Below are 26,262 nucleotides of genomic sequence, written 5' to 3' on the forward strand. Positions count from 1 at the left end.
TATTTAGTGAAGTCATCTACTACATTTGCTGCTCACAATGTGGTCTCCTCTACATTGCGGAAACGGAGTGTAGATTGGATGGCCGCTTTACAGAACTCCTATGTTCTTTCCACAAAAAAGACCCTGAGCTTCCAATTGCCTGCCACTTCAATACACCACACTGTTCCCTGACAACATCTCAGGCTTGATGCAGTGCTCCAGCGAAACTCAGCACAAGCTGGAAGAATGGCACCACATTTTCTGTATGGGAACTTCACAGCCTCCTGGATTCAATATCCAGTTCAACAACTTTCGGGTTTGAGACACCTTCTCCCATGTCCTTACCCCAAACCCCCACACACATTGGCCTTGTCATCACATGGTCTGCTGTTACACACAACCCATTGTTAGCCACTGATTGTTCCTGTTAGTAGCTATTCATTCTCCCAGACTAATCGTTACCTACTCCTTTTTCTGTCCAACTGTTCTTATCTCTCCTTGGGCTCTATCACTTACTCCTTTCTCCACCCCCCGCCCATACCATATCTTCTTAATTATAAAAAACTTTTCCGAGCTACCAACAGTTTTGAGGAAGGGTCATTGGAACCGAAACAGTAACTCTGATTTCTCTCCACAGACCTGCTGAGCTTTTCCAGAAAAGAAATCTTAACTACATTACTGACATCTTAAACTATGAAAAGCGATGATGTGGAGATGTCGGTGTCGGACTGGGGTGGACAAACTCAGAAGTCACACGACACCAGGTTATAGTCCAACAGATTTGTTTGAAATCACAAGCTTTTGCACTTCACCTGACAAAGGAGCAGAAAGCTTGTGAATTCAAATAAATCTGTTGGACTATAATCTGGTGTCATGTGGCTTCTAACGTTTTACAAAAAGCAAGTATAACTAACAGAAACAATTTCCTCTGATGAAGCAATCTAAAGCAAATTCACCAAAGTTCCTCAGACAGCACCTTCCAATCGCTTCCATCTAGAAGGACGAGGGCAGCAGATACTTGGGAACACACTACCACCTTCAAGCTCACCTCCAAACCACTCACCATCCTGACTTGGAAATATATCATCGTTCCTTCACTGTCGCTGGGACAATATCCTGCAATTTCCTCCCTAAGGGCATTGTGGGTCAACCGACAGCAAGTGGAGTGCTGTGGTTCAAGAAGGCAGTTCACCACCACCTTCTCAAGGGGGCAACTAAGGACGGGCAATAAATAGGGATAGCCAGTGATGCCCACATCCCTGTATAAATTATAGAAAAGGAATGTAGCATTAAAATGAATGGCCATTTAGGGGGGAAATTAGGAATCACATTTTCCATGCTGAGAGAAGTTACAATCTGGAGTTTATACCTATAAAAGGCGTGGAGTTTGTAAGATAGAGAGTAAAAGATCTTTGTTAGGCTAGGGTAATTTGGAGTTGAAGTGGGTAACACAGGTGTAGATAAGCTATGAACAAACTGAATGCTGGAGGAGCAGAAGAAGATAATCCTGATGCTGCACATTGTCATTCTTTGGAATACAACAGCATAGTTAGATTTAGCAAACTCCACGTAACACTGAGGGAGTACTGCACTGCCTGAGGTACTGTCTTTTGAGTGAGAACACAAACCAAGGCCAAGTCTGCTGGCCAATGTTACTCTCTCAACCACCATCATAGAAATGGTTTATCTGGTCATTACGACATTGAGAGTTGTGAGAATTTGCTGCCACACCTCTGACATTGCGGCACTAACTACACTTCCAATCTGCTTAATTCTTGGTGTGCACTTTGGGACAACTGACAGTCACAGAAGGCATTTTATAAATGCAGGTCTTTCATTCTTTCAACAGTTGATGAAAAAATAATAGTTTCGATCCTCATCTTTAAAGCTTTGCAATGTAATGTAGAAATCTACATCCATCCAGTAAGAACATAAAATGCTGGAGGGGTTGGAAATATTTGTGGAAATAACATTTCAGATAAATGTCCTTATGTCAGATCTTGACCTAAAGTGTTTGCTGTTGTTTCTCTCATCACAGATGTTACGCACCCTGCAGAGGATTGGCAGTATTTTCTGTTTTATATAGGCAGATCTGCTAAACCTGCACTGACTCAGCACTTTTTAGCCTTCTGATAGTGAGAAGCCTCTTGGAGATGCCATAACACATGGTGAAGTCTGAGGAGGTGGAGGTAGCCCAGGTTCGTTCAGCCTGCCTCACGAGGACATGTCCCTCTGTATAGATTGTAGGTACATTGGTTTTCTGCAGGAAAGCTCGGGAACATTAGGAATGTTCTCGGACAGTAGGAATGTTTGTGGACTCTGGAAATATTTCTGGACTGTAGTAATATTTGTCGACTCTGGGAATATTTATAGGCAGTTTGAATGTTTGTAGACTGTAGGAATGTTTGTCGACTCTGGGAATATTTATACGCAATTTGAATGTTTGTAGAGTGTAGGAATGTTTGTAGACTCTGGGAATATTTCTGGACCATTGGAATATTTGAGGGTTTTTGGAATACTTCTGGACTATAGTAATATTTGTAAAATCTGGGAATAATTATGGACAATATGAATGTTTATGGACTGTAGGAATGGTTGTAGAATCCAGGATATTTCTGGACTGTCATAATTTTCAATTGACTGCAGGAATGTTTGTGGATTCTAGGAATATTTATGGACTATAGGAATGTTTCTGAATCATAGGAATGTTCCTTGACTGTAGGAAATGTTGTGGACTCCGAATATTTATGGACTGTCAGAATCAGAGGGGAAAGAGGATGACAGCAGAAGTGAATGATAAGAAGGAGGAAAATGTACCTGGACTCCCAGGACCGGGCAATGGAGACTTCTTGGCACTCGCTGCTGACGGTCCATGTCTTTTTAAACCTGTTGGCTGGGTAAGGGAGGGTTTCGGAGACACTGGAGGTTTAACAGGTCTTTTCGTCTCCCCGTCTGAAACGTGGGAGGCGTGCTCTCCGCTGTTTCTTCGGGGGATCTCTCCTACAGTTAAGAAGCTCGGATACGTCTCTCCTCCTGTCATGTCCGACACCGGCCTTCTCTTGACGGTTCCTGTGCCGTTCTGAAGCATCGCGTGGTGATGGGCCTCTGGAGGAGATTCCAGTTGATCCTTCTCCCTGGTTTTTGGACGCCGCTTGACGGTATTTGACTCTGTTAAATGGAAGGCCATGACCTCCTGCTGCTGGGTCGGTCTGGGCTTCCCTCTGCGTTTCAGTGTGCTCGTGAGTTCGAACGCGGTGAGGCTGGAATACTGTGGCCTCACAGCCTCGGAGTTGATCTGGAGGTGGGGTAGACATTCTACGCCGTTGGTTTTCAGCGGCTGGCGAGGCCGTTGCTTGATGGTCAGGTTTCCTTCCTCGGCGAAGGGCAGGTTCTCCGAGGAGCTGTTCCTGGATGATCCGGTTGGATCCACCTGAAGGCGGTCAGCGGGCCCCTCGGCTTCAGGCGCGGGTCTCCCACCGTTGGCTCGCTCCTTCTTGGCAGCGACGATCAGGCCCGTGACGGGTCCGCTGATGGTCCGCCTTCGGTTGATCACCTCGCCGTCCAACCCGATGGCGTCGCGGGACCTGTCGAGGGGCCCGCGCTTCACGGTGGCCAGCACAGTGGCCACTCTGGAATGTTCCGAGCTCACTGGCTGCACCATCGGGCCGTAGGTGCCGCCGGTGCCCTTTTCCGCCTTGAATGACCGGTGCAGGGTGAGGGCCCGGGCGCCGCCGCCGATGGACGACATTTCCAACATAGCGGCGATGCTCTTTACGCTGCCGACACTGCCCGTCTCCACAGTTCCCCCGACGTCACTGGCTCTCCGCTGCTCCTTAAGCCTGGCCTTGGCGTCGGGATCCTTGAGGCTGCCCATCTCCTTCTCCTTTGGCAGGTCGTCGCCCAGGTTGGTGCTGGATATGGCCGAGCTCGACCGTTTCGGGGGCGGCGGCGGTGGCCCTTTCTTCTTCGGCCTCAGCGCGAACGACTGGCTACGGTTGACGTTTTTGTCCGCAGCGGCTGAATGCCCCCTGACCGAGTGGCTGCGGGCCACGTGCCTCTGGATCGTGGCGTAAGGCCCAGCATCGGGCAAGGCCAGCTCGTCCTTCTCCTGCTCGCTGTCAGACATGGCGTAGCGGCTCACGCTGTGCGCCCGCTTCTTCGGTCTCGAGGGGTCTCCCTCGGAATCGTCGGTGTGCGGAGGGAGGCAGAGCACGGGGATGGAGACGGGCAGCACAGGGACGGCCTGTGCCAGTGGGCTCGACGTGTGGCCTGGCGCCGCTGATCCCTCACCTTCCACGGGCTGTGGGACGACGTAGGCGAATCCTCGGTGGGTGGGCGACTGGGGCAGAGACCTCGGGGACATGGGCCGGTCTGTCTGCAGGAGCTGTGGGATGGGCTTCACTTTGGCCGTGGCCTGAGGGACATTGAGGGTCTGCGGAGAGGAAGGCCTGGGCTTTGTGGGCGTCTGCGGCGGGGTGAAGGTTGACATCGACACCAGCGCTTGGTGAGGGTGACAGAAGGACTCTCTTGGCTTCCCGGGTGCCGGTGGCACACTCGCTCTTTGAACCCCTTGCCGGTGACTGCGCCTTGTGGGACCGACCACTTCTGTGATGATGGATCGTTGGCTAGGGCCATCGAGGTTTTCCTGGCTTTTGGACAGGGCTGCTTTTTGCAGCTTGCTCCCTCCTCCTGCTCCTTCCTGAGCAATGCCATTTGGCTTTACCTTGGCACCGCTGCTGCTGTCACTCTCCTGGATGGCCCCCTCTGGTTGGTAGGCAGTGCCCTCTGCACCAGGTCCAGCGTGGTTGGCTTGCTTCGGCTCAAGGCCGTCCTTCCCATCTCCAGCACTGGTCATGGCAACTTGCAGCTCGTTGCTCAGCTCGCTGTCCTGGAAGGTAGACATCTTGGGAGACTGGCATTCAGCATTTTCACCCTGAGGAGACTCTATAGCCACAATTTCCAATGACTGGGGGGCTTTCTTCTTCAAGGTGCCAGACTCATAGCGGGTAGCTCGCTGGATTTCTGCCAGTTTCTTCACAGCAAGCATAAACTTCTTTTGATGACCTAACAGAATTTTTAAAAATACAAACAAGTTAACTCCAAAATGACAACTTCCAATTTTCAACAATGATTCAACACAGGACAGGCTTCACAGGAAATAATACGGGTTGAATACTGTTTTGAAACAGTGAGTGCTTCTCTCTCTCTCTCTCTTTGTCTCGCTCTCTCTCCGTGTCTCTCTCTCTGTCTCTGTCTCTTTCATTCTCTCTCAGTCTGTCTCTGTCTCTCCCTCTCTGTGCCTCTCCCTCTCTCTCTCTGTGCCTCTCTCTCTCTCTGTCTTTTTGTCTCTCTCTCTCTCTTTCTCTCTACCCATGTCTCTTTCTCTGTCTCTGTCTCTTTCATTCTCTTCGGTCTGTCTCTGTCTCTCCCTCTCTGTGCCTCTCTCTCTCTCTCTCTCTCTGTCTGTCTCTTTGTCACTGTCTCTGCTTCCGTTACAACTTTGAATTTATCTTGAACTTATCCTCAGGAATTTTTTAACAACAGTACATTTCACCAAACCATGACATAAGAAAGTAAAGCTTTGATTTTGCTTTTCGATCTGAAGCTAAAATATTTTAGGCAGGTCCAAATTTCTTTGTTTTCCATATTGTTTCAGGTTTTAGGTGGTTTTGTAATTTGAGTCCATTGATTGTACTTTGACCATTATCTGCTTTGAAATAGGGCACTTTGAAAATGACAGAAGTGGTGCACGAAATCGTTGTTTGAACAGAGAGTCTGATTGATTGACAATAATTGGGTTAGTGCTAGGTAAAAGGAGCAGACAAAGGAAACTTCACACAATTGTATTTGAGGTATTTAAAAACTAATACTCAGAGGGCCTGAATTCAAACCAACTGCGACCCAGTCCTGGTTTAAATACAACTGCCAAATGTTCTGCAGATCTACTTTCATCGGTTTAAACTCCTCTTCATATTGTAACTTCACACTGTCTGTAACTGCAACCTGTAATTGCAATTTGTCTCCAATTACAACCTGACTGTAACTTACCTGTAAATTGCAAACTGTCTGTAAATTCAGCCAGTTTGCAACATCAATCTGTTTGTGACTGCAGTGTGTTGGTAACTACAACCTGGCTGGAACTGTAACCCAAGTTGTAATTGTAAATTCATCTGTAACTGCAATCTGCCTGTAGCTCCACCTTGCCTGTAATCACAACCTGTCAGAAATTGCAAGTTGTCTGTAGCATCAACTTGTCAGTATCTCCTCCAAGGAGGGGTCATAGCATGGACTGGTATTGGAACACATTTGTGAACATGATTCAGGCAAAACTGTGAAAAATCACAGTGTTGCCAATTTGTTTCCTTTTTAATCTCTAATTCACACTGATTAAGAACATAAGTGCTCAAGGTCTAGCAAACAATAATGTGATAATGACCAGATCATCTGTTTTAATTATGTTAGTTGAGGAACAAATAATGACCACAACACCAGGGAGAGCCTGACTCATCATGACAGTGCAATGTTTCCAAACATTTCAGAAGGAAGACTTGAGGGCCCTCATGAAGAAACCTTCAATTTAATATTTTGTCCAAAGGCCAGCACCTTGGGCAGTGCCCTAATCCTAACCCTAATGCATGAGATGCCCCATTGGCATTACTGCACCTTTACCAGCTTGCACTTTGAGTGAATACCAACAGCAACAAAAATCTGAGCTGAACGGTGTAGACAAATCTGACTGAGAACCTACGGAATGACTCACTCCTGGAAGGTCCATAAGACCATAACATATAGGGGCAGAGTTAGTTCATTCAGCCCATCTAATCTGCTCTGTCATTTAATCATGGTGGATGTGTTTCCCCACCCCACTCTCCTATGTTCTCCTCATAACACGTGATCACATTACTGAAGAAGAACCTATCTACGTCTCTTGTAAAGACACTCAATGACTTAGCCTTCTGTGGTAATGAGTTCCTCAGATTCACCACCCTCCGACTGAAGAAAATTCCTCCTCATTTTAGTTATATAGGGTTGCCCTTTCTCTTTGAGGCTGTGCCCTCAGGTCCAAGTCTCTCCTCCTGGGGGAAATCATCTTCTCCATGGACACTCTATCCATATCCAACCCAATCATTCATTGCAAATGTTTTCCCAGAAACACTAGATGTTGAAGTACTGTGGGGAATTTGACATTGTGTGATAACATTAAACAGGTGACAGTGGCTCAGCACCACGTTTTATATTATGGGAAAGCAAAATCAGAAGAGGCTGGCATGACCCTTGGGTTGGAACACCACATGCTAGCAACATTTCAAAGAGGGCTGATGCAGCCAAAATAGCTGCAGATGTAACTTATGTGCCTGTCTGTAGGAAAAGAGAGCAACCCACAGGATGTCACAACTGAAGATACAAATGGAACATCAAACAAGAACACTTCAGAGGGGCAAGAGATAAGTCAAAACAGGCTGGACTGTGATTTTCTTGTGAGTACAAAGATAATGAGGGCTGTTGACTCCCTAGTCAATAGCAACTCACACCTGCAGATTATATTCCAGACTGCAGACAATTTTTCTCTTTAAAGAATACACAAAGAAAGGGGTTTAAAGGCCAGTTTCAACTCTACTGGAGTGTGCTAGTGGGATTGAGTATTTTCCTTGTGTAATGTGTGCCCTTGCCTGGGTTTGTGAAAGATTTATCCCTGTGGAAGCTTATCCCTGTATTGTAGGCATAGGGAATCTCTCATTCTGACAGCTCGCAGCCAGTTCACTGGTAAGGCAGACAAAAACAAATGGAACAGCAAATGGGCTCTCTCTGGTCCTGAATACTGGAGTTAATAGAACATAGAACATAAAACAGTACAGCATAGTACAGGCCCTCCAGCCCACGATGTTGTGCCGAGCATTTATCTTAATCTAAGACCAACCTAACCAACAAACCCCTCGATTTACTGCCATCCATGTGCTTGTCCAGCAGTCACTTAAATGTCCCTAATGTCTCTGACTCTGCTACCACCACTGGCAGTGAATTCCATGCAATCACCACTCTCTGCATAAAGAACCTACCTCAGACATCTCCCCTAAACTCTCCTCCAACCACGTTGAAATTAGGACTCCTTGTGGCAGCCATTTCTGGCATGGGCAAAAGTCTCTGGCTATCTACTCTGTCTATGCCTCTCATTACCTTGTACGCCTCTATCAAGTCACATCTCTTCCTTCCTCTCTCCAATGTGAAAAACCCTAACTCACTCAACCTCTCTTCATAGGACACGCCCTCCAATCCAGGCAGCATCCTGGTAATTCTTCTCTGCACCCTGTCTAAAGCATCTACATCCTTCCTAAAATGAGGTGACCAGAACAATATTCCAAGTGTGGTCTAACCAGGGTTTTATAGAGTTGCAGCAAAAACTTGTAGCTCTTAAATTCAATCTCCCTTGTTAATGAAAGCCAAAACACCTTCTTAACAAGCCTATCAACTTGGGTGGCAACTTTGAGGGATCTACGTACATGGATCCCAAGATCCCGCTGTTCCTTCATACTACCAAGAATCCTGTCTTTAACCCTGTATTCAGCATTCAAATTTGACCTTCCAAAATGAATCACTTCGCATTTATCCAGGTTGAACTCCATCTGCCACTTCTCAGCCCAACTCTGCATCCTGCCAGTGTCTTGTTGTAACCTGCAACAGCCCTCGACACTATCTACAACACCACTGACCTTTGTGTCATTGGCAAACTTACTAACCCACCCTTCCACTTCTTCATCCAAGTCACTTATCAAAACTGCAAAGAGCAGAGGCCCAAGATCAGATCCTTGCAGGACACCACAGGTCACCGAGCTCCAGGCAGAATCAAAATTGAAAGGATTCACAACATCAAAATCTCAACCAACCTGAAAAACTTGAAATTGATGCTTGCTACCAATGCCAATTCTAAGAGTAACCTACACTGCAACAGCCACAATATTTAATCACTTACCTTTTAGGTGAGAGAGTTCATCCTTTCGTAATGCTTTAGGGTTTCCTGTTTGGAGCTATAACAAACTGGGGAGCCTTGTCTGAAGGCTGGGCATAACAAGCTGTAAAGCAGACTGCCCAGTGACTGATGTTATACTAGCACACAATCAAGTCGACTGCTAATGTGCCTCAGTGAGTACACACGTCCCTCTCAAATCACATTGTTGTATGTTGAAGTCCCACTTGGGAGGCAGTGCTGCATTGAATTGACTTCTTCCTCACTAGGGTCCTTAAGTCTGCCCACTCACCTGGATGGAAAACAGCCTCTGGTGTGAAAGAGCAGGGGTATCAGAAAAAATCTGCAAGGATGTTGCCATGATTGGAGGTTTTGAGCTATAAAGAGAGGCTGAAATGGCTGGGGTCGTTTTCCCTGGAGTGTCAGAGGCTGAGGGGTGACCTTATAAAGGCTTATAAAATCATGAGGGACATGGATAGGATAAATAGTCGAGGTCTTTTCCCCACGGTGGGGATTTCCAAAACTAGAGGGCATAGCTTTAAGGTGAGAGGGGAAAGATTTAAAAGGGACCTAAGGGGCAACCTCTTCACACAGAATGTAGTGTGTGTATGGAATGAGCTGCCAGAGGAGTTGGTGGATGCTGGTACAATTACACTTAAAAGGCATCTAAATGCTTTTATGAATAGGAAGGGTTTGGAGGGATATGGGCTAGGTGCTGATAGATGGGACTGCATCAGTTCAGGATATCTGGTCGGCATAGATGAGTTGGACCGAAGGGTCTGCTTCCATAATGTACATCTCTATGACTCTATCCCTGGGTTCATGGCCACCAAATATTCCCCCATTAACATAATTAACAAAAAAACTAAACAAAGAACTGTGGATGCTGTAAATCAGAAACAGGAACAAAAAAAATCTGAAAAACTCAGCAGGTTTGGTAGCTTCTGTGGAGAGAAAGCAGAGTTGACCTTTCTGAAGAACCTGTTCCGATGAAGGACCTCTGGTCCTGAAATGTTAACTCTGCTTTCTCTCCACAGATGCTGCCAGACCTACAGAACTTTTTCCAGCAATTCCTGTTTTGGTAGCAAAAGATTATCTGGTCATTAGCATATTACTGCATGTTGGACCTTGCTGTGCAGAACTGACTGCCAGGATTCCTACATTATAACTGACTCCACTTTAACTGTATGTGGCTAGCGAGAAAGCAGGCAAGTTGTGGATTGGAAGGCACAAATTAAATGCAACATCTTCCTTAATCTTATTTATTTAACTCACAACTAACACTACTGACATCGAATCAAATAATTATTCCTTTCATTTCAGTTAAAAAGAGATCACTATAACAATGGCTGCATTGCATATACATTCATTGGCTGCATTAAATGTTTTGGAATGTTTTGCAGAACGTGAAAAGTGTTCATTAAATTTAATAATATGAAGTAAAACAAAGAGTTGCGGATGCTGAAGCACACCAAAACAGAAACTTGGAGAAATGTTGTTAACATTAACTCTGCTTTCTCTCCACAGATGCTGCCAGAGCTATTGAGTTTCTCCAGCAATTTCAGAAAAATTTAAGTTCCTTCTCCCCATAGCTATGATTGAAGAACTTGCCCCAGCAAAAGGGTAATGATAGTTTCAAATTGTCTCTGAACCATTTAAAGCAGGACAGAACATGCTGGGAAATAAACTGAAAGGGTTTTAGGTTGCGCTAATTGGCAAAAGGCAATAGCAAAAATCACCCCGTCCATTCCATTGCTTCCTCAGTAAGGGGCTTTGATTTTGTTTCTTTGTGAGTAACTGCATGTACAGTGCCAATAATACACTTCAAAGTGCTTCTTTATCCATTGACCTTTAAAATCAAGAGTTGCCTTATCCTCCCCACTCACAGAAACCCCACAAGTTAAGACACACTAACAAATTATGCGTCTCGATTCACATTCATCTGCTGTTGGGTTTTGGTGCGAAAATGCAGGCCCTAACTTCGCTTCACCAATGCATCTTGATGTATACATTTTGTAGCAGTCTTGCCACTGAGTCAGAAGATGTGGGTTCAGAACCCACAGCAGAGACTTTAGCACAGAGTTCTAGGCTAATTCCCAGGGCTGCACTGCAAGAGGTGATATCTTTCCAATAACATGCCAAGCTGATGCCTTGTCTGCCCTGACAGGTAGATGCAATTATGCTTTGGCACTATTTTGAAGAACAGAAGGAGTGCAGTCCCCAATGTCCAATTCAGCATCCATCTTTCCACCAAGATGGCTAAAAATCAGATTATCTGGTTATGATTGCATTGCTGTTTGGGGGATCTTGCTATGCTCAAAATGGCTGCTGCATTTTCGATATTACAACAATATCTCAAAAGTACTTGAGTGGCTCAGAAGCACTTTCAGACATCCTCAGGTTGTGAACGACATTACTGAAGATTCCTGATGAAGTGCTTTTGCCTGAAACATTGATTTTCCTGCTCCTTGGATGCTGCCTGACCTGCTGAGCTTTTCCAGCACCACTCTCATCTTGACTCTGATCTCCAGCATCTGCAGTCCTCACTTTCACCTTACAACATTACTGAAGTCTATCTTTATAAATATGAAATAAAGAATCACGTCCAGGCATGCCCAACTTAATGAAATATTATTATTTGTGGGTAGCACGTTGGCACAGTGGTTAGCCCTGCTGCCTCACAACACTAGAGACCCAGGTTCAATTCCTGCCTCAGGCAACTGTCTGTGTGGAGTTTGCACATTCTCCCCGTGTCTGTGTGGGTTTCCTCCCACAATCCAAAAATGAGCAGGTTAGGTGAATTGGCTATGCTAAATTGCCTATAGTGTTAGGCAAAGGGGTAAATGTCTGGGTGGGTTGCAGGTTGGTGTGGACTTGTTGGGCTGAAGGGCCTGTTTCCACACTGTAAGCAATCTGATCTATTGTCTTCAAAATTCAATTGAAGCTGCCTTGTGAACGATAATAGTTAAATTACATTAATTTAGTTTTGCTGATGATTAATGTTCCAAATACACAGCAAAACAGAAACTGGTTACACAACCCATATCAGTATATATCCAATTGTAAATAATTACATTTGGAAAGGATCCCATCAAAAATGATGAAGGTTTAAACATAACAGTAAAAACAGTAACCAAAAGAGAAAATGCTGGAAAATCTCGGCAGGTCTGGCAAGCATTTGTAAGGAGAGAAAAGAGCGGATGTTTCGAGTCTAATTGACCCTTTGTCAAAGCTAGACTGGAAGCGTCAGCTCTTTTCTCTCCTTACAGATGCTGCCAGACCTGCTGAGATTTTCCAGCATTTTCTCTTTTGGTTACTGATTCCAGCATCCGCAGTAATTTGCTTTTGCCCAGTAAAAACAGTAAACTTTTTACAAGTGTGACACAGTAAAATATATTTCCAAACTATAGTCTGACAATAGTTCTGTTTTCAACCCCTTGGGAATACCATGACCACCGATAAAATAGATGGACTGGTCTGAGAATTAACTCAGACTGAGAAATAACAGTTAATTGTTCTTGCTAAATCCCTTTGTCAATGACGGCCCAACCAACCAAGACCCTCTTCTCGTGCAAATAAAATAATATTCCCTTTGTTCAACTCTTTTTTGTGTTCCAGCCCTGATGAGCTTCAACATCTGGTCTTTTTTCAGCAATATTTAAATTCTGTATGATCAAGAAATTAAGATAAAATTCTTGGAATCTGGGTTGTACTGGTTGAAGTAGACTCAGTCGTAATTTTTGAAAGGGAATTGAGTATCTACCTCAAAAATATAACTAGGGGGAGAAAATACAGGAAGGTGGGGTCAGTGCATAAACACAGTGGCACAGTGGTTAGCACTGCTGCCTCACAGCACCAGAGACCCAGGCTCAATTCCTGCCTCAGGCGACTGACTGTGTGGAGTTTGCACATTCTCAACGTGTCTGTCTGGGCTTCCTCCGGGTTTCTCCCGCAGGCCAGGTGAATTGGTCATGCTAAACTGCCTGTAGTGTTAGGTGAAGGGGTAAATGTATGGGTGGGTTGCGCTTCGGCAGGTTGGTGTGGACTTGTTGGGCCGCAAGGCCTGTTTCCACACTGTAAGTAATCTAATCTTTCTAAGAGCTAGCACAGGCAGGATGGGTCAAATCACCCCCTCTGGTTTCCAGCGATTCTGTGTTAAATAAACCTTTTCCACTGACATGTGGGGGAGGTCATCAACATTCAACAACTCAAGCAAAACGATCTGGCATGAAAAGGACAACTATCACTCACCCAACTTTGTGATGCCAATTTCCTGCAGGTCCTCCCAGGTGATGTCAGTGATGAACTCAATGTTTTCATAACCGTTCTCCACTAGTGTCTTGTAATATTGAGCCAGGCCAATAATGGAGAGCCATTCCATCAGGTCATTCTTGAAAAAGGAAACAGAAAGTTGTTGAGAGCATCTTTGTATTAGAATATGAAGACTTTAATGTGAAAAACCAATCTTTCCCCTGCCAATTGACAGGTGCCAATTGACAGGCTAGTTTTTTTGGATTTAAAATGTCACTGCAATTGAGCTTTTCAACATAGGCAAAGGGGTATTTGCATTTCCCACATCCAATGGAACTTCTGCTAATGTGTTTGCTTCAGACATTAAATACTTACTTGACATCACCTTTAAATATGTTTCTGATTCGGAAGCATTTGTACAAAGTAAGCCATTCAGTCCCTTCGAAGCCTGGTCTACCATTTCATAAGATCTTAACTGATCTGCATGCAGCCTCATCTCCACAATACCTTGTAACTTTTCTTCCCCTTCCTTATCTGCCTTTGCCTTAGAAATATCCAAAGTCTCTGCCCCACCACCTTTTCAGAAAGGGAGCTCAAAGACTCAGGACCCTCAGTGAGAAAAGTCTTCTCATCTCTGTCTCAGATAGACACCCCCTTATTTTTGAACAGTGACCCACTCCCAGCTCTAGATTCTCTTGTCAGAGAGAGAATCAGCTGTAAGATCCCTCAGGATCTTGCATGTTACAAGCTGGGAATTGCAGCCAGAACTCAGTTGACGTTTCATCGGTCAGGTTTCAGCTGAAGCTTCCTTGAAAATGGGATAAAACTTTCCACGAATCAGTGCAACGCCTCTTTATTACAGCCTTTGCTGCAAATGTTGCTTGCGTTTAGCAATCAAAGTGGTGAAATGATTTCAAATCACAGTAGCACACTGCTCGGTTTAACTGAAGTGCCAAATTTGCTTATCATCGTATTTGAGGCAGCCGTTTAAATGCCGTTACAATTTGGAAACATGCGTCAAACATTGCTTTGGAATAAATCAGCTGCTCAATTGCAGTGCGATTTATACCTGTCAAAGCATCTCATTTGACTGGGGTGCCTGGCACATTGGGGGGTGGGAGGGCACAGGGAAGAGAAAGGAGAACAAGTTGCTACCACAAGTACTGTACAGATATCCCCTCCCTCTCCCCAGTGCCCTCCCACCCCCCATCAGACACCATCCCGAACTTTTAACCACTCACCACAGAAATGCCTAATACTTCCATGAAACTCTCTCAAAGTTCACCGTTTTAGGCCTCAGTATTAATGACAAAACCAACATTCGGTTAGCTGGAGAGTGACGGGTGTTGGAGGAACGGTGGGGATGAATATAAAGAGTATTTCTGGAAGTAGGAACTGGCAGATTTCAGGCACTCAGTTCAAAGCTCCATGGAGCTCTGGAGATTTTCCAGAGCTATTGTTGGTAGCAATTCTGTCGGAGTTCAGTCATGTCTCTTTTTCTCTCTTTCAGAGAAGCATGTTAAGCACTGAATGGTATAATAGGGAGGGTGGGGTGGGATCTGTTCTTTAGAAATCAACTTTCAGTCAAAGGAGATCAAAGTGATAAATCAAAAGACACACTGTGCATAATTGAGGCAAGATAATAAGAGTCTTTCTCTCCTGCTATTTTGGTCAGCAAAGCAGTAAGGAAACTGTGACAGGCAGCCTGCGCAATGGACAGACAAAAAGCTTTTTGATTCTCTGATTTCCAAATGGCTGTATAATTTTGACAGGCACTCATGCAAAACAACTTACAGCGCTGACTATGCTGTGAGGAAAACTGGAACCAGTCTTGGGGTCCTCATTTTCTCAGCATGTGCTTACGAAACTGAAAATTCCACACCTATTTTTGCCCTTCAGAGAACTATCGTGGCCCTTGATCCTTGTGTAAAAAGGCAAAACCACCCATGCTTTTAGACAGTGAGACAACTGATGGTGGTTTAAACCTGAGAGTCACCACACCACAGACAATGGGAGAGGGTGAGAAGGAGAGTCCTTCATGGTAACCTCAGATACGAGAGTGTGGCGCTGGAAAAGCACAGCAAGTCAGGCAGTATCCAAGCAGCAGAAGAATTGACGTTTCGGGCATAAGCCCTTCCTCGGGAAACATTGATTGGCTTGCTCCTCAGATGCTGCCTGACCTGCTGTGCTTTTCCAGCAACACACTCTCGACTCTGATCTCCAGCATCTGCAGTCCTCACTTTCTCCCGGTAGCCTCAGATAGTGTGGGAATTAAACCCAAGCTGTTGTCATCACTTGCGTCCCAATCCAGCCATTCAGCCAACTGAGCTAACCAAGTACCTTGTACAGCTAGAGACTAAAAGCAATAGCTATATGTCAGAAGGCAATAACAATATGTAGGCACAGCCTTACTGTGGCGGGGAAATTGAATATTGACCCTTCAGCCACTGAAGCTGACAACATTATAGCTGACATGTGAGAATTCAGTCTGACGTATCTCAAATATCTCTTGGTCCTTCTACACAAGGGCCTGGTATCCATGCCAGCGATAGATAATATAGAGAAAAATCTGTATTGTCTGCTACTCACTTTATGAATGAACTGTGACTCAGTCAGTCGCAGTCAGCTCTTGATCAGAAGGCCATGGATTCAAGTCTTACGCTAGGGATTTAAGCACTAATTCAGCATTAACACTCCCAAGATAGCATGAAGGGAATACTGCACCAACATTTTTTGAGTGAGACATTAAATCAAAACTCTGTGTGTCCTCTTAGGTGAATGTAAAAGATCTTTTGCATGGCACCATTTTAAAAATGAGCGGTGGATTTATTCCAGACAACAGTTATCCTTCAGTTGATATTACTAAACCAACAAGATCTAATCATTATAAAAAGCTTGCTGGGCGTCGGCTGGCCTTTTTGTTTTGTATGACTACAGTGATCTCACTTTCAAAGTGCTTTTTGTTCACTGTGAAGCATTTTGGAAGTGCTGAGGTAACAAAAAGTGAATATAAATTTTTATTTTGCATTCACCACAACACCTCTCTTCCAAGTGCAATATTTAACAAAGCTGATCTCTCCCTGTTGCAGAGGTTGGGCAACTATTCCTTTTGTCAAAGAGGGAAAAAATTTTCCTTTTAATTTTCCAGATACAGCATTGATGAACCCTCCCCCAAATTACTCTTAGTTTTATGTGTTCATACTATGATTGAGCTCACATGGAGCTCTGCTACATGTTGTGTTAAATTGTACCATTCACCCATCTGGTTTTGTGCTCATGACCTACATTGACTCTATCCGGCAATACTTCAATTTCAAAATTCTTACAAATGTTTTTGCATTCTTCCATAGCTTTACTTATCCCTATCTGTGTAATCTCCTGCAGCCTACAACCCACTGGGATCTCTCTGTTTCTTCAAACCTGCTCTTTTGGTTTTCCCTGATTTTAATGCTTTACTAACCCCAAACCTTTAGTTGCCTCATCCTAAACTTGGGATTTTCTTCCCTGGATTCCTCTGCTTCTCTGTATTAAGGAACTCCGACCTCTTTGGTCATCAATACTGACATCACCTCATCCTTGATAACATTCCTGTGAGACCCTTGATAATGTGTTAAAGGTGTTATATATATTTAGACTTGCTTCAACGGCATACACATGTCTAACGTAAAATGAATTCAAATAATTGTACTTTGAGGACAATGTGAGCACAGTGGTCAAAACATGCAGCTTTAAAAGAAAAATAAAGTAAACTAACTTTATTTTGTGTCTGCAAGCCATTTAGCCACTGATTAAAGAACAGAAAGTGTACACACAGCAAACACAGCACAGAAACATGCACTGCAAAGAGTAACGTTCCTTTCCACATGGGTTATTTATTTATAGTAATAGTGTCAACATTTCTGCAGATGTTGGAAATATGGGATTTTAAACATCTGTGGGAAAATGCAGTCTAATACATAATGGACAGAAAATGAACCCACAGACAGGGCTGCTTACACAGACCCTGTCAGGCAATCAAAGCTTTGGAATTATTTCAGGATAAAGCATTTCTATTATTAGTGAATAACTAATTTGCAATCTTATAATATCATTTACAACATACATGGTGTTTTAATTTTGTTTCCTTCCTCTGATAATATTGACAATTGTGTTAAAAATATGTTAATCATCAAAACGTAAAACAAAACATTCAGGTTTGGCGGTTAATACAAAGCACTGTAGTGCAAGTCACACAGAAGTATTTATTTATACATTTTTATTTCCTTGAGATGATATATTATTGCTTTTCATGCTATGCAAAAGAAAGACAAATTACAATTTTCACAAATACACAAAAAGCACAATAAACACACGACACACAAAATGCAGTTACATGCAGGAGTATTTCGATGAACTAATTTTTTTTTCAGATTGCATTTCAGACATCAAATTTTTAATTCTGTCAAGTTGGGAAGAATTAAAGCCCAAACCGCAGCTTTACTCAAACTAGGATTTCCTAAGCTTCAAGTCCTTCGTATATTTTTTTCATTCCTGTTGTGCATTATGACTTTTACTCATGGAGTAATTAACCTATGGAATTGACTTAAAATCTCCTATTAGAACCTCAGCAAAACTATACTGCAGCATTAAACCCGAGCTCATAACCCATGAATTAGCTATGGGCAGAAGCAGTTTGGGAGTGTGTAAACTGACTTTTGGTTGGAAACTGATAAAAGAAATGGTCCTTGTTCATTAAATAATGCAGGTTATGGTCACTGCTCAATGGATGAATCCATCTCCTTGGGATTTATGTCCTCACTTTCTGCTCAGGTTGGGTACTCCACCAGGAAAACAATGGGATTCCATCGCATTCCCATGTGCCTTAATTTTAACCCTTTTCTGTTATTATCAGCTACACAACAATTATACAAGCCACTGATTGTTCATCTCCACAGTCAATATCCAACATAAACTTTACTTACAGAGCTTAAGCTCATGACCATCATAGGTTTCTGAGCATAATTGAGAGCGTTGGTCATTCAGGTAATCAATTATGAATTCATCCAACTCAACAGGAGAATAAAATCCTAGTCTCTAGATGAACAACATTGAGCAGTGCTGTTCCCAAAATGCCCAGAGGATAAAAGCTGGATGCAATGTTAATTGGACAGAGTTAGTCCAAATATTATGCTACAGTAGTTTTTATTCTGGTAAAGTGCTTTACTTCATACAGATTTATAGGTATAGCAAGCTTCCTCCATTATATTATCTTAAGGAACCACACAGAAGAGAAAGGTACAGTGTGTAATAAATAGATACATCTTAGATGCTTTCTTTTTATTAGCAAAGGGTTGATAACAATACAGCTTAAATGAAGAGGCCATGCTGTCTTAGAGACTGTTGCCATTAGATACTTCCATCCTTTGAATAATCAAAAGCAAAGAGTAGAACGTGCACGTTTGGGTACAACTAATTACTCAGGCTCTGGAACCCTGTCACCTTTCTAACCGGGTGCTCCTGGCAGCAACAGAATGACTAGAAGAAAATTTGGCCAGAGGCTTGAAGGAGTGTTGGAAGATCAGTTGTGTTGTCCTCTGCCCTCTCCTCCAGAGGGATGCCACTTGGGCTAGAAGAGGATGAGAAAGAGGAGATAGAGTGAAACTGGACTAAAAGTGGGGAGAATATTATACTGCTAGGAAACGTAAGTAGCAATGGTAAAAGTAGGGTATTGAGTGACTGTTTCACCATTAATTCCAAATGCTGAAATATACTATCCTCATGGATTCAAACTGGTAATGAAGTGCAGATTGAGTCTTAGAATGCTGGTTTGGCTGGAAAAATGATGTTCCAGCGTGAAGTGTACATTCAATCATTGAAAAGAATATTAAAAGCTGTCTGACAAATTTTCAAAGGTGTTTCCTCCATTTCTGATTTGAATCTGGGTCTGCACCAGGTGCTCAGATTTATTTTCAATGAATCTAATAGTACTCTATTGTAAACTGCACAGAATTGAAGTCTGACTTAGTTGTACACTGAATCAGCCCAGAATTTGTTGAATGATAACAGCATGTAGCGCATACAGGCCAATATTAACGTACAAGTGATTCAGCAACTTCTTCATTGTAAGGAGGGATTCTGCATGAACTGTGAATTGCCACTTGTTACTAAGCAATTTGTGCCTCTCTTGCCGGCTATCTCTCCATGAAGTTGCTACATTTGGACAGTTAACAATTAAATTCACCACGCAAAGTCTTATTTGGTAATTTACTCAATAAATTATGATAAATGTTAATGATTAGCATTCACGGTCTTAAGCCTAGAAATTGAACAAGTCTCAATCCTTCAGGTAATGAACATATCCAGAGATTTAAAAGATGCCTTACATCTTAAAATTTAACTTTTATCCCCTTTCCTCCCTGTTTTTTTCTTGCTCAATATAGTTTATTTTCCCCTATATTCATTTCTCTTTCTGTACCTAATTGAACATTGCTGTCATCTTCAATTTACCATTCTTCTGAGTTTATTTTTCAATCCTTAGAATTTGATTTGGTCAAAGTAGACTGTTGCTCTTGATTTTCATCGAGACCCCACATGGCCTGTTGTCTTTGCCAAAGCATTATCAGCTCTTACATTCAGGAACTTTGTCAGCAAAGGTCTTTAAGCTTAAGGATGCAGGAACATATCTATCTAACAGGACACATAATGAAATGCTCCTCTTCAGCAAATTCTGGGCTATATGTCTGAATAGGATCTATTTATGTTCAATCTGATTTGATTAGATTCCCTACAGTGTGGAAACAGGCCCTTCGTCCCATCAAGTCCACACTGACCCTCCGAAGAGTAACCCACCAAGGCCCATTTCGCTCTAACTAATACACCTAACACTATGGGCAATTTAGCATGGCCAATTCACCCTGACCTGCACATCTTTGGACTATGGGAGGAAACCGGAGCACCTGGAGGAAACACACGTAGACACGGGGAAATGTACAAACTCCATACAGACAGTCGCCAGAGGCTGGAATCGAACCTGGGACCCTGGTGCTGTGAGGCAGTAGTGCTAACCACTGAGCCTCTGTGCCGCCCATAATTCTAAATCTCTTGATTTACCAATTTTTTGTTCTATGTAAAACCTGATCTTATTGAATTTCAGGTATTGATTCCCATGTACAATTTTGAGTAACGTATTTGCAATTGTAAAATCATTAATTCCAGTTGGTAAGTGTTGTTTTGCAAATCTTTTTAAAGTGATCTAATGCTACGAAGATTCCTGTGAATGATTCATAACTTTGGATTCTTATCCTCAGGAATGTTTTTAATCAGTGGGGAAAGCAATTGTATGCAATGCAGGGTGCAAGGATAAGGTTGGCATTCAGGAAGAATGTCCTCACTGTTTACATGGTTTATATTCCAGGTTGGGGAACCTTTAAAGAATCTTTTTATGGGCAATTCAATGGTTGGGAGGGGTACAGTTCATGAGAGGCAGATTGTGCATGGTCTTTGGAAATGGAGGCTTGATGAGGTGAATGACCTTAGTTAAATCCAATATTTTTTTTACTGTGATAGATTTGAAGCTTATCGAAGCGTGGGGAAGAAATTAAAACTAAGCAAACAATGGAAAAACCATCAAGCAGAGACTATAGTGAGAACTGTAATCTTTGAAAAGGAAAAGTATTGGAGTATTGCCTCTTATAGGGAGAGGTGCTTAGCACCCAATGACAAAGACACTCCTTGCTTAAGTCACGGAACTAAATCCAATTTCTGGCTAGATTTACCTTTACAGATAATGATTTTACATTTTAGCCTTCAGCACAACAATCCACTTTAATGAGTAGCTCTTTTGACATTCAGAAAAAAAGTGGTGAAGTTTCATTGGGTTTTTGACATATTAACAATAAGTCTCAGTTTGGCTAAGCTCACTGAGGAGTCGAAAAGTGTAGTGCTAGAAAAGCACAGGTGATCAGGTAGCGTCCGTGAAGCAGGAGAATCGATGCTTCAAGCATGAGCTCTTTATCACAAATGAGTGGGTGGCCCAAGGGGGCTGGGAGATAAATGGGAGGGTGTGGGGCTGGGGAGAAGATAGGTTGATGAAGGTGGAGGGTGATGGTGATAGGTCAGAGAGGAGGGTGGAGCAGATAGGTGGGAAGGAAGATGGACAGGTAGAATAGTTCAAGAGAGCAATGCTGAGTTGGAGGGTTTGGATTTGGGATAAGGTGAGGGAAAGGGATATGAGGAAACTGGTGAAATTGACATTGAGCCCATGTGGTTGGTGGGTCCCAAGACGGAAGATAAGGAGTTCTTCATCCAGGCATTGGGTGGCTAGAGTTTGGCGATGGAGGAGGCCCAGGACTTGCATGTTCTTGCTGGAGTAGGAGGGGGAGTTAAAGTGTTCAGTCACAGGGTGGTGGGGTCGTTTAGTGCATGTCCTAGAGATGTTCTCTGAAACATTCCCCAAGTTGGCGTCCTGTCTTCTTGATGTAGAGGAGACCACATCAAGATCAATGGAGATTGTAGATGACATGTGTGGAAGTGCAGGTAAATCTCTGTCAGATGTGGAAAGATCCTTCGGGGCCTTGGACGGAGGTGAGGCGGTAAGTGAGGACCGGGGGTTTCTGTCCTTGTTGCGATTGGAGGGGGAGGGTTCAAGTGCAGAGGTGTGGGAAGTGAGGAGATGAGCTGAAGGGCATCGTCTTTCCAGCACCACACTTTTCGACTCTGATCTCCAGCATCTGTAGCCCTCGCTTTCTCCTAATCTGAGGAGCAGTATTCGTAGCAGGCACAGTTCTGGGCATTGTTGACTGTAGCTCCTGGTTGGCCATCCATCCAGGTATTGGCAGATATCTGGGCCAAGACTCTAGTGCCCCCTGTAACGCGAGTTGCCCTTTTTATTTGAATGCATTTCTGAAAGTTGGACCTTGAACCACCCCACCTCAACATCTCTGCCTTTGGTCCATCCTGTGGATGCATTGCCTTGCTGTGGCTAATTAGAAGGAATAAACCCTTTGGCAGTCAATTTCATTAGCCTTGACTGTTACTGCGATACACATCCATACGCCAGTCTCCAAATTTTAATCATGAATGAATGAAAGGAGTTATACACAATGAGAAAATAAAAACATTTCTAATGCCACTTATGTCTCTTCTCTAGACTGCACAGCAGGTCTCAAGAGATTGATCTTCAATTCCTGGAAATTTCAGGACAGTCTTGAAGGGTTTGCAACTGTGCTGGAACATCATGTTCCTTGCTGGAAGTAGCTAATTAGGAAATTAATGTTATTGTTTCAAATATTATGGTAGAACACGGGGAGTGACCCTGTATAGCACTATTGTAAAGCATTACAAGTGCTGTGAACTACAAACTTATTTCATAGCTCCAAACATTCTGCTCAGTTATTCATCTGAGGAGTGTGTGTGTGTGTGTGTGTGTGTAGCAAACTTTGCAGGCTGGGCATATAACCAGTCTGTTTGTTGCACAATACTCTGGATTTTTATTCCATCAGTTAGTCTTCACATACTTAGGCTCTAAGCTCTTGAGCTCACTCCTCAAACCTATCACTGTTCTTTAAGGCATAACTAAATCCTATCCTCTTTGATTCCCTATCCTTTACAGATCCTCCTGTCCTCAATCTGCATTTGTTACCTTGTCTGGCCTCCACGTGATACCAGACCACAGCAATATGGTCGATTCTTAACTCCCCTTTGAAATGGTGCTAGCAAGCTGCTCAGATCAAAGCAATAAAAAATGGGCAACAAAGACTGGCCTTGCCAGCAATGCCCAAATCCAGTAAAAGAATAACAAAGAACAGACTTGCTGCCAACAATTTTCATTACTGAGAAACACAACGCCTGGTAGCCCCAGTGAAACAATGAGGAGCGCATCTCTGCATGTTGATTTGAACTGGTCTTTCGTGCACATGACTATGGAGTAATACTGGAAGTAAAAGGAGTAAGTTTAATGACTGGAACTCATTGCATTTGGCTCTTTAGACAAGGAATTTTTTTTTAGATTAGATTAGATTACATTACAGCGTGGAAACAGGCCCTTCGGCCCAACAAGTCCACACCGCCCCGCCGAAGCGCAACCCACCCATACCCCTACATCTACCCCTTACCTAACACTACGGGCAATTTAGCATGGCCAATTCACCTGCCCTGCACATATTTGGACTGTGGGAGGAAGCTGGAGCACCCGGAGGGGACCCACGCAGACGCGGGGAGAACGTGCAAACTCCACACACAGACAGTCGCCTGAGGCGGGATGGTTAGCTGGCTGAGGAGTTCACATTAGGATATTCCTTCATGCATAGTTCCATTCTGCAGTCACAAAAGGATTCGGTTTTTAAACAGAGTGAATTGTTGGGATTGATGCGCAAAACCCTTCAAATGGGCAGTGATGTTTGTGAATTTGCCTGGTTAGATAATGGGAACAAACTATTCACATAATTCAAGTTGCAGTGTGACTGGTGCCTTCTGCAGTTCCCTACTCTTATACAACTTTTATTTACCTTCAAAATAAAGGCCACAGCCCATTTGTGATTTGTGGATTTTTGTGATTCACACACTGGGACTCTCAAATCCCCCTGCATTGCAGCTCTCTGCAGTCTTTCTCCATTTAAATAACATGCAATCCTTCTATTCTTCCTGCCAAAGTACCAAAACTTATATTTTCCTACTTTATACATTACATGGGTGGCACAGTGGCTCAGTGGTTAGCATTGCTGCCACACAGTGCCAAGAATCAGGTTTAATTTAACCCTCGGGTGACAACCTGTGTGCAGTGTGCACGTTCTCCCAGTGTCTATGTGGGTTTCCTCCGGGTGCTCCAATTTCTTCCACAGTCCAATGATATACAAGTTCATTGGTTTGGCCAAGGGAAATGCAGGGTTATGGGGAAAGGGTGGGGGTCAGGCAGGGGGTCTGAGTAGGATGCTCTTCAGAGGGTCAGTGTAGACTTGATGGGCCAAATGGTCTGCTTCCCCATCTCAGGGATTCTATATTTCTATGATAACTCTCTGGCATGTTTCTGCTCACTCGCCAAATACGTCTACGTCCCTCTGTAGACTCTTTGTGTCATTCTCACTATTAGCCTTCTCACCTATTTTAGAGTCATCTGCAAATGTGGCTATGGTACATTCACTTTCTTCTTCCAAGTCATTAATATATCAGCAATTGTCAATATGTATTGTCAGTAACTCTCACTTAGCACTGATACCTGTGGCACTCCACTAGTATTAGGTAGTCAGCCTGAAAATGCCCCCTTTAACTCCAACTCTCTGCTTTCTATTAGTTTGATTGAGACAGTGCCTTGGGTCATGTGTGTTCAAGGTGCTATACAAATGTAGGTGTTGCTGTCATCATGGGGGTCACTGTGCATGACCCAGGGTCAAGATCTGCTGGCAACTTAGATCATGGAACAAAGTACCTTCTCGCCTCAGAGCTCACACAACCATTTACAACCGAGCGTCTTTACAGAAGGCCTGACACAGAAAGGAAGCATTTAAAAAAGGGATCTAATTAACAGCTCTGGCCACTGCTATCAGATTACAACACTTCCGTTTACCCCTAGGCTTCTGGAGCACCTGTGTGAAATGGGCTGAAGTACTTAGATTAGGTTACTTACTGTGTGGAAACAGGCCCTTCGGCCAAACAAGTCCACACCGACCCTCCAAAGAGCAACCCACTCATACCCATTCCTCTACATTTACCCCTTCGCCTAACACTAGGGGCAATTTAGCATGGCCAATTCATCTAACATGCACATTTTTGGATTGTGGGAGGAAACCAGAGCACCCAGAGGAAATCCACACAGACATGGGGAGAATGTGCAAACTCCACACAGACATTGCCTGAGGCAGGAATTGAACCCAGGTCTCTGGCGCTGTGAGGCAGCAGAGCTAACCACTGTGCCACCGTGCTGCCCATACTTAGATCCGTCCACAGTTAGCCACAACCTGGGGATGTGACCCAAAACTAGTAGAGCTCCTCATCAATGTGCAGAAGGAGATTTCTCCTAATCTACAATACTTTTTGAATTCTGAGACTGTCAGTTTGGGTTCCCATTGCCCTGACAACCCTGACCTTGATGTAGTGGGCACTATTTAATTCCAGTCTCATCTCCATCCATTTTCACAAAAACTGTACGAAAATTGCAAGGCAACATTCAAACCATGTGACTGGCTGGCAAAACCCGTTCACAGAATTTGATGTGAAAATAAACAAAGACTTATTCCGACTGAAGGTGCAATACAACCAATTGTTGAAGGTTTTTACAATTTATTTCAGTTCAACCCTTCCTAGTTACAGAAGCATGCAGCTGATTTGGGCAGCGCAGCACTGACAGTAGGTTGATAGGGATTGGGGGATGTGGACTCTGAAATTGGGTGCCTTGCCATGGGTACTGCTCCTGGTGCCAACTTAACTGCTCAGCTGCGGTTTTATATATGGTGGAGGAGGTGTTGAGTAGCTGTGCATTTGTGGGCTAATTGAGGCCCTTAATTAGCCATTTGAATTCCCCTTCCTACTCCAGTCACAATTGCTCCCACAGGTAGGAGCATTTAGTGCAAAATGTGAAGCCCTAAAGCTTTCGCTGCAGAGGTTGTGGTGGTACTTCCTTCACAGACCTCTATATTGAGGCTGATCAGATTGTAACAAGGTCACTCAGCTAGGCCTCATAGAGTGAGTTCCCAAATTGAGGCTGTTAACCTGGTCCAATCAGGGAGCCCCGACTGACAGATAAAAACAGGAATATCAGACATCCTATTTGCCCTTAGAGCTGGCTCTGAGGGAGCTGGATCAGTGTCAAGGACTCTCCATGTATAAGTAAATGGTGTCTTGCTGACGGGACACCAGCCTCTGTGGAGTTATTTCAAAGGCCTTCTCCCAAGATCTCCAAACCCCACCTCCCATAATTTCTCCTACCCTCTCCTATTCACTCTGGCACCCTTACCTGTCCTCACCTGACTCTATTAGTCTGGCTCTGGCAATACCTGTCCCCTTATATTTGCATCTGGCTCCTGTGACAGTGACCATGGGATTGGATGCCGTCCCAGGAGTGGCCACTGCTCCCAGTGGCGCTGCTACATCAAGAGAGA

The 26,262-nt window shown here is 43.8% G+C and overlaps 1 protein-coding gene across 9 annotated transcripts in view; it reads right to left on the reverse strand.

Annotated features, from left to right (window-relative positions):
* The window catches only part of caskin1 (CASK interacting protein 1), a 692,879-nt gene that overhangs the window by 19,240 nt on the left and 647,377 nt on the right, over positions 1 to 26,262 (reverse strand). For all 9 annotated transcript variants that reach the window (XM_072559871.1, XM_072559867.1, XM_072559865.1 and 6 more), the window contains 2 exons: positions 13,193 to 13,331; positions 2,797 to 5,043 (listed from right to left, as the gene is read on the reverse strand). In XM_072559871.1, coding sequence (XP_072415972.1) covers positions 2,797 to 5,043; positions 13,193 to 13,331 — 2,386 coding nt within the window. The remainder of the gene's footprint in view (positions 1 to 2,796; positions 5,044 to 13,192; positions 13,332 to 26,262) is intronic.

Source organism: Chiloscyllium punctatum, chromosome 40 (assembly GCF_047496795.1).
Source record: "Chiloscyllium punctatum isolate Juve2018m chromosome 40, sChiPun1.3, whole genome shotgun sequence".
NCBI classification, from domain to species: domain Eukaryota; kingdom Metazoa; phylum Chordata; class Chondrichthyes; order Orectolobiformes; family Hemiscylliidae; genus Chiloscyllium; species Chiloscyllium punctatum.